At 37.6% G+C, this 14,257-nt stretch overlaps 2 protein-coding genes across 4 annotated transcripts in view; one reads left to right on the top strand and one right to left on the bottom strand.

Moving 5' to 3' along the window:
- The window catches only part of TBCD (tubulin folding cofactor D), a 132,111-nt gene that overhangs the window by 87,966 nt on the left and 29,888 nt on the right, over positions 1-14,257 (bottom strand). The gene's annotated exons all lie outside the window — the stretch shown is intronic.
- ZNF750 (zinc finger protein 750) lies at positions 7,714-10,577 on the top strand. Its single transcript, XM_009507999.2, has 2 exons — positions 7,714-9,140; positions 9,562-10,577. Exons 1-2 carry the CDS (start codon positions 7,714-7,716, stop codon positions 10,280-10,282), a joined length of 2,148 nt encoding a protein of 715 aa, XP_009506294.2. The 3' UTR covers positions 10,283-10,577.

Genomic DNA, 14,257 nt, shown 5'->3' with positions numbered 1-14,257 from the left:
GAGCGGCTCAGTCATCAGGGCCATTCTTTGCGTTAGAGCAGAAAGTTAAGAATTACCTGATCAACGGAGGGGTTAATAACTGACCAGCGCAACACCTGGCACTAATCTGTACATTTAGGGCATGGAATTTTGAAGTACAAGAGGAAAATAAAAATTAGGTAAAGGGTGTGTCAAGAATAGGCGAACTTCATCCCATTTGTATGGATGGTTTCTGCTAGTGACATTTTGTTTTCTGTTTAGTGCTAAAGCCGAGCCAAAAAATTCATATAAAAACATGAAGGAAGTTTGTAACATTTATAGGATGGCAGTTTTACACTACAATAATTAAACCTATGAAATTCAGCTACAGCTAAATAACACTTACTTGCTTTAGCCCTCCAGAGATACAAAAATAATCACATTCTTTAAAAAGCAACTTGGGAGAATAATAGCAATAAATCCAACTTTACTACATCAATCCTGGTTCTCTTAATCTGACTCGTGCTCAGGTAAACTAAAAAGGGTGCTACCAACAGGTGACGGGGTTCAGTTTATCTACTACTCAGGGTGCAAGTTAAATGAGTTAACAAAAATAAGCGATGAAACAATATCACTGCGGTCAAGATTTATTACTTCTAGAAGTACACACAAACAGGAGCTATCACGTTCCTTTTCTGGGGACTACCAATCAGCCTTCTCTCCCGGATTCAGGTTCTAAATACCATCCAAGTATCAAGAAAAGTAGCATTTATATTAGCGGTTGGGTTTTTTTCCAGTTCTACTTTGTTCACAGCTCATTTCAGCTGACCTGACTAATAACAGCAACTTCCAGGAAGCAGCTAGATTTAAAACATTATTTTTCTCGGGTCAAGGCAGCAACTGGACATCGTGTCTCCCCTCCACATACTAGATCAGGGAAAGGGGATGGGGGAAGGGGCGAAGAAGTAAAATCAGGTTCAAATATTGACTGCCTCTTATTCCAGTTCAGTCACCTCTATTAAAGGAATCCTTCAATAGCTTCCACTAGATGCCAGAAATTGCAAATTTATTTTTTTTTTCAAAGCAAAATATCTGATCTGATTCTATTCAAGGCAACCTACCTCCACACCATCACATACAAAATAAGGAAACCTGATGGTACCCTCCTTCAGCTGCAGACAACATAAAATGATCCACACTTGTAGAAGAAAAATGAGGATAGTTATCTATATTGATATGGCACACAAACTCATTGACATGACAGAAAGGCTATCCACTGCCAAGTGAGGACTACTGAATCACATCTGCTGTTGTGAAAGCAAAGGACCCTCCTCCCTAGGTCTTTTCAGGGATGGTTCTGAATGCAGACATTGCAAGACCTTTCTCTGCAGGTAGAATTTTCTAATATACTACTTCTCTTCGAAACATTTTACAGCTAAATAGAAGAACAATGGACTACAAACACTCTTGTTATTCCATCTAAAACAACTAGACAGTAATATGACATCTATTTACACTGCTAAACTGCACTGTGAGAACATATTTTTTAAAAAACTAATAAAAAACCCCCCAAGAGCCATCTTTCTACCTTAAAATTAGTGATTGCTTGCATTCAGAAAAACTTTCCAGGAAACTACCCTGGCATAGCAAGGGGAAGGATGGTGATCTGTGTACCTAGATAGGAAAGTAAATGTCCATAAGTCATTCCACCAAGACAAAGGCCACACCTTCAAAATTATTTTTAAGACACTGCTTTAGAGATTGATTTTGAAACAACTCTTACCTACTGCCTGAACACATTTTGTAGTGACAATTTCCTTAATAATTTTCGTTCAACAGACAATATTTTTGCCAAGTATGAAATTTACCATACCTCTATGTTTTAAAGTTTCAATAATCTGCAACTATTTTATCTATAAACGAGTGGGTGAAATAAGAGGGTTATCATGTTCATCCAGTGAACTTAACAGTTATGACCAGAAATTTTAACGTCTCAGTAACATGAGAATTAGTAGCCAAAACCCCCTTTAACATTCAGTAACAGGAACGTTTTTTAGAGAGAGATAGAACTACCAAAAGATTTTCCTTTTAACAACCAGTTATTATTTCACTAAACACTCAACAATGTCATTAGATGGCTGGCAAATACACTAATAAATTCGTCATTTGAAAACTCGAACAAATGCAACCAAAAGCGAGTGCTAGTACTAATCAGTGGATCATCGGTTGACTTTCTCCTGTCACCACTCAGCTGCACAGCTCCTAAGCAAGCGTATATGCGTGATTATCAATTTCTTACGGAGGTGACTCCTTTCCATTTACAGGATCTGTACATTTGACTGTTGATTATAGACAAGCTTTGGCAGGTTCCTGTGGCAAGCAAGCTTGGAGTTAGTTCAGTCCCGCCTTCAGAAGGGAGACTCATGAAGGACAAAAAGATTTAAATAAAAATGGAGAGGGGGAGGAAAAAAAAGAGGAAAAAAAATTAAAGGTACAAAGGCATTTGATGCAAAATGTCAATCTCTAATAAAAGAGTAAAATTATTTTTAAGCTTTGCTACCCCCTGTGTACAGTCAATTCTGCTGCTCACGAGTCACTTCTACGGAAGTTATATATATTAAAAGCTCGGTATGTTACCTAAGCCACTTTTGACCCCACATTGCTGACTGCTGCTCGGAGGAACAGACTCTACAGTTTAGAGTAAAATTTGATTGTTGGAGGGCACAGAAGCGACAAGAGCTCTCTTCGATAGCTTAGATGCTGAGGTAATGCTGAATGAAAGCAGTGGACGCAAACAAATGAATCGTAGCTTCAGGCTGGAGTAATATCAGGTGCATCTCTACACCCCGAGGGCTCAACTCCTACACTTCTTAAGTCCCTCCCCCTGAAACAACCTCCTCCAGTTTCACTTAGAGATCAAGCAGAGAACAGGTACTTCTCTCTCAGCAGTGACAGCTACAGCTTACCACCAGTGATCACCTTGAAGGTTTCAGACACCTATGTATCTGGTAAGTACATTTCTTTAGAGCATTTTTTTTCAAAGAAAGCGTGTTCACATTAACATCTAAAAAGTAAATCAGAGGTGTTCATTTTTCAGCTGTCTCAAAAGGCTAGGTTGCTCCTAGCAGGTGCATTTACTGCACCAGCTTAAGCTTTCAGCAGAAAGTTTCAACAGGAGAGGGAAATATTTTGAGAGAGAAACTAACTCTTGTAAGTTTTTACAATAATTAACTCTTGTTGGTAAGAAGTGTTTCAAGCACCTTTTTTCATAAAGGAAGGTAATGTATTATATTGAAGAATGACAAAAAGCTGTATTGCTTAAAAATGCTATGTTTAGTCTGCCAACTATTCTTCATACAGCAGCGGCAGGTTAATCTGAAAAGCTTGTGTGAAAATAAGGTGCTCCACTTCAGTTCTGATTTATTATTTTTGCCAGCTTCTGGGAATTTAGCACAGAGAATTGCATTGTTTTGAGTTATCCTCTCTCTAGTTGATTAAAGTGTATCAAGACACTGACTTATTAACTTAATATTTACGAAGATTTTTATTTCTTATCCACGCTGCCTAACCAACTTATTTAATCTCTGTTTCTGTACTTCCTCCCACACGCACGCACACAGACACACGCGCACACTCACACACAAGCACGCAGTCCCTCTTCGGTCCGTGCCTTCAACACATGTTTCCTTTCCAGTCCTCGCCAACCCACTCCTCTCACCCATGTTTCCTCCTAATTAACAAACAGTTGCGTTAAAATTTATCTTTCAGTTTAAAGGAACTGGAAGTTTAGAAAGGAGTGGTAGTTAATCACTGGAAAATCTCAGCTAGAATAAAACTCACAAATCTTGTTCTTGCAACACTCCAGGTAGGTGACAATGGCATGTCCTTGAGTTATGCAATAATGCCACATCACAATATTTTAATTATAGCATGTCCTTCAAATTGTTCCACCCCAGTGAGTACTCCTGGTCAGAGAGATCAACATCACCAAAAGGATACTGCAATAATAATGGAGTGTGCATGACAAACTGTTACGTAGTTTGCTAAAGCACTGTCCTAAAAAGAAATATAATTACCATCCCTGCTTGTAATAAAAGACGTTTTGAAATTTCCTCTTTGATCAACTGGGCATCTTAAACAATTTAGACTACTTAAAAACCTAAAAAACAACATGTACATATATACATATGTGTGTGTGTATGAACACAAATGTGCATATATGTATGTATATACTTAGACCCACGTACATTTTTGTTTATATATTTATATACACACACACATGAACACAACATTAAATGATACTGTTTTGTGAACTTGCTAATATGTTAAAGGCAAGGAGGTAGCAAGAACATACTTTTAAAATAAGAAGGAAGAAAATTTGCAGCTACCAGCCTCAGCCTGGAAAGGGCGACCGATGAGACAGCCATGAGGAGGTATACTATTGACAAGAAACAAACAGCTACAACAACCTCAAGTTTAACCAATATTATCTGAATAATCTGTTCTCAATTCAAATATAAATAAACAATACTGCTACATTTCAAAACTAGAAAGAGAAAATTATAATAATGTATAACTCTGCATTTCTAAAATCAGGTATACAGGAAATAAATTCTCAATCTAAAAAAAATTGCATTAAAATTATCATCCTGCTGCTGAAGAAATCTTTTCTATTTTTAAAGGATATCACAAGTTATGACATTCAAGTTTCAGGAAAAAGCAACTACTGATTTTGATTATTTTTTTCTAATACTAAATTTTAATTTTGGTAGCATAAAACATACATTGTACAACTGGAAGTAACTAACGTTATTTATACAGAGACAGTTTTAATTGGCTGCACCTATTTTAAACCATTAATGTCTTTTCCAGCTGTATGTGTGAGACGAAATAGTTTTAATTTTTTTTTAATAATGAAATATGTATCTCTGCCAGATACCCCTGCATTTTACTTAGAGATTGGAGGAGAAATTATCCTTCCTGTCTGGGATTAGAAATATTTTATTACTGGCATTTTTAAACCATAAGTAAAAAAAGGGAATAAATAGTAGAAGAGAGAAACAGAACATTCATATGGCTGACACTAAGTTTACAAAAGGGTAAACAACTCTTTAAAATAAGCTACTCGTTCTGCTCCTCTCGAGTCAGAGCAGCCGGTTCTGGGAGCACTAGTGTCTGCAGGCTGAGCAATCAAAACAACCTTTTTTAAAAAAAAAAAAAAGCTGTAGTAATTCCCTCCTGCTGTCCACCTGGCAAAGAAGCGCCAATGCTCTAAATTTCTAATATTAAAACTGCAACAATGCATTTTATCTTATTAAGAAACGATAGTTAATACTCTGTTAAACAGGAATAACTTGAATCAAAGCTAAATACCAAGTACAAAGTCGGGGTGGGGGGGAACAGGACACACAGGAATTTTCATTATTAAGCAAAGGAAAGCTAGCAGAACAAGAAAATCTAATTAACATCTCTTTATTATAAGTGCTGCACCTGAATGCAAATTCAGACTGTTATCATAAATGGCTCAGCTAAGAATGCAGTGGAGTTTTGACAACAATATTTTTTTCAAGAATAATTAGCACAAGTACTTCCAAGAAGATATAAAGAACAGCAGGTACAAACTGACTTGACCAAGTCCATTACAAACTGTCCACGTTAGTTATACATCATTAGTGAAAAATAAATGCAACGAGCTCACCTAAGGCAGAGAAAAAAGACCAGTTCCCTGTCTGGACCTCCCCTCCTACACCTCAATTATTTTTTTTTAAAATGTAAAAACATTATTCTTAATCTTTCAAAGGAATTCTGGCTATCATTATTTAAAATGCTTTTTAAATACTGTATGTTTCTTTTTAAACTTATTGAACTACCATTTTAACCAGACTCCAATGACAAGACTTTAACATGCTGCTGTATAATTCTTTTTTTTTTTTTTTTCCTCATTGTTACAGTATCGGTATCCAACTCAACCAAATAAAGCTTTGCTAAAACCTGAAAATCAAAAGCCACTTCTCTACACATTCCTTGTTCTTTAGGCTATCGCACATTTAATCATTTTTAAATTTAAAAAAAAAAAAACCTGATTGTTTTTTCTACTTACAGAGCAGCTTTCCATTTTTCAGGGTGCCTTCACTATTACTATTTTAACAAAATTAACATTTCTATGACATCAGAAACAACATTTAATACAATTTGCTAGAATTACTATACCTGATGAAACAAGCAGCAATTCTGTAGCTCTGCCTTCAGTTTTCGTAACGTGTTGCATGTCATTTTCTATTAAATAATCTCTGATTTAAGAAATGCAAAACATCTCTAACTAAAATCTCACAGCATGTAATTACCAGCAATTCTTTTCATAATCTTAGTATTTTAATACTAATAATTCAAACTTCTATATAAAAAGCTTTTTTTAAAAAAAAAAGTATATATCTCAAGCTATCTAGTCACGCTTACAATTAGTATTCCTGTAGTTTCGGGTAACACAATAGATACAGTACGTGGTTTTGCAACAGTCATCATTTTGATAATGATGCTTATAGTTCATGATGAAATCATCGGGTTTTAGATCTCTGCCATAACACATCCTATAAAATCATGAGAACTTCACTCTGAGAGTTTCTCACGCCTTCAGAATCAGTGAACATAATGGAACAAGCTGATACAAGCCCTCCTGACTTATCTACTGAGCAAATCATTAGGCTGTATAAAGTATCCACAACCTTCGTTTTTCTGAAGAAAGGCAGATAGATCATTCTCCTATAAATCAATTGCTGTCAGACACTTTTTTACCTGAATTAATACACTTGTGCATCCGTGTTAACTATATGCAACATGTAAAGCGCTACCCAGCAGGAGAATGTGAAATATGTTTATCAAGCAGAAGATTCTATTAGTCAGATATTGCAGTACTCATTTCTCTTAATTGAATTAGGAAGAGGAAGAAAATTGGTGTGGTTTTATCCTTCGAGAGATTGGCCACTTTTGAGGTATCCGTTGAGATTAGGCTGTTAGGAAATGCCATGCCAGGTGAAAGAGGGGGTTGGTCAGTCTCTGAAAGAGCCAAGTCAGCTACCCAAGTGCAACCAATCCACTCCACCCTCATTTCACCAAAGCAGGAAATTCCCTCCTCTCTCTCCGCAACCGGCCCGACAGGCTTGCCCCATATCCAGCTGCTGCCAGGACCTGCCTCTTCTCATCCTACCCACCTCCACTTCTCTCTCAACAGCTCCACCTAGATTTCTACTTTCATCTTCTGAATGAATGTGCCTTCAGTTTTCAAAGAAACCTCCAGCGAGCCGGTACCAGTGGCGGATGACTAGCACCGCTGAAAATTAAGCCGCTTCTGTGACTCTGTTTAGGTGCGGACGGATGTCGAAGTCTAATGCATGTCTATCTCAACTCTGGCATCTAGTATTTGTGTTTTGTTTAAAAAAAACCCACAACACACTGTAGGTAATATGAGGGGGAATATGGTTAAAAGAATGTATTTGGTTGTATTTAGTTCCAATGTTCCACCACAGCTAATTTTAAACTTTGTGTTACAGTTCCTGCGCTGCCAGTTGCAAAAGTGTTGTTTTCCCGCACCCCCTCTTCCCTGAGACGCCACGGGAGTTGGCTTCCTCTCTTCACCTGAGAAGGATTCTAGAAACCTGAAAAACTGGAAACATCAAGAGGCTAAAACAGAGGAAAGCTAGCCACAAGAAAGTTTTTATAAAGAATCATTACATTTAATTGTTTAAAGCAGGGAAAAAAATGAGTCTCCTCAAAGAACGTAAACCAAAGAAGCCTCACTACATCCCAAGACCACCAGGAAAGCCATTTAAGTACAAGTGCTTTCAGTGCCCCTTTACCTGCAATGAGAAATCCCATCTTTTTAACCACATGAAGTATGGCCTCTGCAAAAACTCGATTACTTTAGTATCAGAGCAAGATCGCGTTATTAAGTGTCCAAAGACCAGTTCCTTGGAGCCCAAACAGATCAATCAGCTCGAACCTACAGTAAAACCAACTACTTCTAAATCTGTCACAAATGGACTGTCAAACCTCGATTCAAAGCCTCAATATCCTTTTGCAAAAGAAGATGCCAAGGAAAATGTTGAATTACAAAACCAGGCAACAAACACAGCAACTCAAGGACAAAAACCTACGATTCAGAAGGAATTAACCCCTACCAGTACTACAACAGAAAGCGCTATCAGCATGCAGCCCCTTTTGGACAGCATTGTAAGGCCCTCGGCATTCGTTCCTGTAGGAGAACACAGAGATAGTAAAGGCCCAGAAACTAGTGAAGTAGCTGAAATTATATCGCTCTCTAACAAAAGTTCGCCTTTTCACACTAAGTCTGCATTTCACGCACCAACTCACCCATGGAAAGCAGGCTCTCCTTTCCTCCCAGAGTTTCCACATAAAGTTGCTCCCACGAAAGGCTTTGGTTCCATTTCACCTTACATGCAACCGATGATTCCTGAGTACTCACCCCATTTTTATGAGCACAGGCTGGCCATCTACACACCTTACTTGCTTCCAGGTAATTCAGAGTGTGAAAGCTCTGCTCTGTCTGTCTATGGCACACAAGATCAAAGACACTTTCTTCCCCACCCTGGGCCACTTCCAAAACCCATAAATCCGTCAGCTTATGAACACTATCGATTGTTCCAACAATATCATTCTGCTCCTCCGATACCATATGGATTTTGTAGGCCAACAGATCCTCCATTTTACAGATTTTCACACGTAGCTGGTATTAACAGAGATCAAAATTCTCATCTAATGGAAGAAACTACCTTGCTGTATCCAGCTTCTTTAAGCCCATCCCAACAATACCCTCTAAGTTCACATAAAAAACAAGCAGATTATGAAAAAGAAATGACATTATTGCATGCCAAAAGCCATTCCAAAGACGACCAAAATGAAAGAGAGAATGCTAAAATGAGCCCTCTCGCAGGAAGTGCGGCAACAGGCTCCCCTGGCAGACCCAGCCCGACCAACTTCACTCAGACAAGCCAGGCATGCGAAGGCTTATTTGACCTCTCTAACAAGTCATCTTCCACATCGCTTGGCAAGTACGATCAACCAGAAGAAAACTTCACAGCTTTCAGACCTGTGAGAAAAAGCACTGATCAACCCACTCTACTTCAAAGTGCGCAGACGCAGCAAGATAGAGGAGATTCACCCACCAGGTAAAATAATAAAATAACTTTTGGAATTCCTGTCAGATGTACTAGGGACACACAAAGGTAGCTACATTTCGCACGGTGCCCCTAAAATATATTTAAATTTATAGCACTGACATAACTTGTCCAATATTAACTGTGCAAAACATGGTACAACTCTCAGTCACTATAGTGAGTAGACCACTCATTTTCCTTAAGTGTGCCAGGTATTTCCAATGCCATTACCATGCACGTGGCTGTATAGTTCAGGCAGTTATCTGTATTACAGCGTGTGTGTGGTGAAAGGGACTTGGGGGAGTTACAGGAGAAACAATAAAATTGTCAGCCTTCTAGCCAGATTCTTTTTCTCTTCTTCCTGCCCACTTCCTCAGCCCCAACTTAAGAGAGTAACTGATAGTGAATTCTCTTTTCTCCTCATTTCTTTCAGCATTAACGTCACAGATGAAGATCCCCATGCACAGAACGAATGCCATAACAATGAAGGCTCACTGTCCAACACGGAAGAAGACACAGGGATAGCTCCCCTTAATCTTTCAAAAAAGGCTGACACTAACACAGGACCTACTCATGAGCACACATACAAAACCACATCCAAAACAGAAAGTCAGAACTTTCTAGAATTGCAAGACATGCCTCTGAACCTCTCGGTAAAAGATTCCTGTAACACAGTAAGCCTGAAAACATCATTCCACAGTCCGTCTCACGATAATGGTGCTGCTACTTCTTCAAACACTGAAAACGAAACCTCCGGAGCAGATGCATGTAACCCCAAGAACCCTATTAACAGTGCCTGCGACAAATCATCTTTCACAGCTCACCGTAATGAAGCTCAAGACTTAAGAATAATTGACAGCTGTGATGAACAGAAACAAACAGCGGCTGTAGCTCTCTGTCAGCTAGCTGCATACAGCCCTGGCAAAGTTAGAATGGACAACGAAGGGCAGAGTCCTCAGGACAGTAATGCTTCATGTACAGAGGCTACTCTTTCTTCTTCTGATACTCAGGATACTCAGTGCAATCAAAAAGTAAAAGGACAAAAAAGGACAAATCAAAAAGAATCAGCAAAATCACAGCAAGGCACTAAAAGAGTTAGGCCAAATGACTGTAGCAGAGTCTTCACTTTAAGGAAGAGAACAAGAGTATCTTAATACTTCACTTTCCGATGAGTTTCTGGTCACAGAAGCTAGTTACCAGCAACACAGTAAAATTTCTACGAACCGCCTCTTACTGGGTTCGGTCCATGATGAGATACATTCAATCTCTCCCATGTAAATAATGTTCATAATTTTATATTAATATTTTTAAGTAACTGACCTTTCCCTTGTATAAGCTCAGATTTTGATGAGTGAATTTTTGCATTCATTACTAAAGCCAAAGTACATTAGATGAATCTTTAAGGTTTTTTGCAACTGTATTAATGTAAAATAATTTACAACTTCCTTTCTTAAAATATGTTTAAGCTCTAGAAATAATACTGTTCAGTAACATACTGTCATAGTCTTTTCCAGGCTTAATTTCATTTAAAAGGGGTTTTTTGTCTTTTTTCTTTGAAAAACTTTTCCTTTCACCATGCAGTTGTTTAAATAAGCTTAAGATTAAACATGGCTATTTAGAATTTACTGTAAAAACTGATTTGCATATGAATGCACTTTGCCATTATGCCATAATACAAAAGAACAGACCAAATTTTGTTACTCGGAGGCAGTAGCCAGTTTAAACAAACTGATCCAAATCTTGCGTAAGCAAGCTTTTCTTATGTCAACTAAGAACACGATTCAAGTTAAACCAAAGAAAGTCTGCGTCAGTTTAACAAATGCAGTTTATGTTCACCTTTAACTGAATCACTATGAAAACAATACTGAAAATTCGAAGATCTAAACAATTTAGGTGCCTAATCCTCTGAGGTTGGACAGACTCTGGGCAACCTTCAAACTCCAAGCCTAAAAGGTTATTTATATAATTTATTTCACCTGAGGCAAACTCCTGGTGAAAGTCTTCTTTCAGTATACATGTATCACTAATTATCAGTTTCGGTGGGCTTCTACATACATCCTAAAACTATTTTCTGCTTCTATAACTGTGTATATAAACTTGCAATTTTTCAAATAAATCTGTGGCCTGTACTTAAAATATATGGAAAGTCATTAATGAACACAAATACATTCACTACACTATCTGTAGCACATATTTTGAAGAAAAATTTCAAAGAAACTGCTAGCTAAAATTTCAATTTACAAGTAGAATTTGGCATGGAATACCAATGAACTCTGAAAAAGGAGCTTCCTTCAGTGAAGGAAGTTCATGAGGCAGATCAATTCACCCGTACTTCTGCTCCATATGACAAACCTCAGAATTCCCTCTGCCTTAAAGCTCCTACAAAAGGTTTAACTAAAATAAGGCTGTTTCACTGTTTATAAAACACCTTGCAAAAATTTGCACAGTATGCACTACCCCAGACTAAGTATTATTCACTCAAAACTATGGATATACATTTCTCATAGATTCATTATTTAGATGAGAAACATCCTCACCCACCTAAACATTACTAGTAGGTATAAACCTATGAAAGGAAGCAGAGCTGCATGCAATGCAACGTAGAGCTCTCAAAGTTTTTCTTCTAATTTTTTGTGTTTTGGTGTTTTGAGCTGACAGCTCAGCCTGAGCGTTCTAAGAAGTTTACCATTAAAGCGTAAATTACAGGGGTTAAGTTTCTGAGTTAAGTAACATAAAAAAGGGTAACATCACTGATCTTTAATTTAATCTTTCATAGAAAAAGATTATCGAAAGACAAGAATATCAATCTGAGTTTGAACAAAGTAAACACGGTAACAGAAAGAGTCCAATTAACTCAAATTACAACAGCAAGGCAGGAAGAGAGTACGATGTATCAAGTTGTGCATCAGTACCTGATGAAACAAGGAGAAAGTTTCTTTTCAGGCCAAGTTTAAAGCTTCAAGCTTAGGGACGTATGCTACCACATCCATAATTTCCAAACATGAAATTACAGAGTCTAGCGTCGCCACTGCTGCACTGATTTCTGGAAGCAGAAAGGTTCATTGTTTCCCTTATCCATAATTTTAAAAATCTGATGCATCGCTTTTGTTGTTAATTTGTATTTCTTTAAATCAACAAGGAAACACTTTTTGGTGGTTTTCCATACAATTCAAGGATTTATTCTTCACCACCTCTATACAAATATTGTTCATAAAAACAAGTTCCAGTGGTGAAGTCTACCTCATCTCCATTCCTGGAATTCAATAAAAACTCGGCTGAAGGGAATGATGAAGGTTAACTACTCAAACCATTCTCCATACCTTTTAACCTGAATTCTGTCCTTCCTAACAGAAATCTTTCTAACTCAATGTCCCTAAACAAATTATTCTAGGGCTCCAGTTCCTTCAGAATAAGAAAATTTGTCCTAATGCTTATCTGTTCTCTTGCTGCAAATTATACCCATTACCTGTAGTCCTGTTCTGGTCACTGAAACTAGCTGTCAAAAGTAAAGGTTTTCTTTCAAGAGGAAGAGAATAAGCTTTCAGCTTTGTCTTCTCTCAACCAAATCATCTTAGTTCTTTCAGTCTTTCCCTGCCAGTCGTCTTTTCTAACCTTCTCATGATGCCTGCTGCTTTAGGCAAGCTTTCTTTAAATAATCTTTCAAGTGTCATGTCCTAAGATGAGTACCCCAAGTGTCATAATTTTAGTACCAAGTGAGATGGAAGGATGAACTCTTAAGTCCTTTCCTGTGTAACAGCTGCCTAGAAGTGACTCCCTGTATCTTGACTTGTGTAGTGACTTATTCTAGCTAGGAATGCTACTTGCGCTTGTCCTAATTTCATACATAATTTTGTTAAGGATAATTTGAACATAAGTCTGTCTTTCAAAGTACAACACAGTTCCTCTTAACATCACTGTGTTAGCTTTTCTTCCAACTTCCTGAATTCATTCCCATTTCCTTCTCCAAATTATTATTGACTTAGAATTTCTGCATGAATAGTGGATTGAATAACTTACATAAAGCAAAACTGAACAAGGCAGACTTGCAAATTAAACTAGGTCCATTAAAGCAAAAGGAAAAAAACAACAGAGAAGGGACAGTGCCAAGCGTGCCATGGCTATTCTGCAGCCTAGATCTGCTCAGCAATAATAAAGGTTTGACTTTGATGAAGATATAGCATGATCTGTCATTACCAGTTATATTCTTCATTAGCTGCATTCCATTTTGTGTCCCAGTCTTTCCAAATTCTATCCCTACAAATTCAGACTATCCTCTTTTACACATCCTTCATAATATCACACATTTCTGCCTTCTGTATAACTCATCCTTGAATATCAGATAACCAAAGGAGTTGCATTTTAGTCAATATTCTGATCTCTGATTATGTCTCTTACCCATCTTTTTATATAACGACTGTTGGAATTCCTAGCGCTGTTTTATTAAAAAACTTCCAATTCCTATAAATTCATTCATCCTTAGGCCTTAATGCTTATCTCTTTCCCAGAAAGACCTTGCTGCCGTGATTGTGTTCCCTCCTTCCCTTCCTCCCCTATCTTAGCTTTATATTCTTCCAACCCAGTAACAGAAAGCTACATCTTATGCAATCTAAAAATTGTGTATAATCCTATGTATATTAAAATGACTGTCACAGGCAGCAATGTATTTTCACTGCAACTCTGTGGAAAAAGAAGGGTGTGAAGGATACAACTATCATCCCCATTCTACTTATATAAAAACTCAACCTAAAAAGTGAAGAGATGGTTTCACAGCACAGGTCAAGTCACTGGCAGAGCAAGGATTCACTCCTGTCCTTTGCAGTCCTCTGCAACATCAAACGTGCATGAAACTTCCAATTTAGATTTAAAATAATCTATTACATGAGGCTATCCTGATAGCTTGATAGAGGTGTACTGTTTCGGTTTTGTTAGAACTAAAATAGAGGCTTATGTTTGGATGACTTCCCATTCTTAAAGTTGAGGGGTTTTTACCTGTTTAATCTTCATCGTACAAGGACAAAAGTAATTAGAAAAGGGAAACCAACTAAGGGAAAGTGTTTGGGAAACCCACTTTTTGTGCTAGCTGCACAAAAATTCTCATGTGCAAAACAGACACTACATTGGCATGAACT

This window comes from Phalacrocorax carbo, chromosome 16 (assembly GCF_963921805.1).
Source record: "Phalacrocorax carbo chromosome 16, bPhaCar2.1, whole genome shotgun sequence".
Taxonomy (NCBI): Eukaryota; Metazoa; Chordata; class Aves; order Suliformes; family Phalacrocoracidae; genus Phalacrocorax; species Phalacrocorax carbo.
Note: the sequence above shows the minus strand (reverse complement) of the source record. Positions and strands in the feature narration are given on the sequence as shown.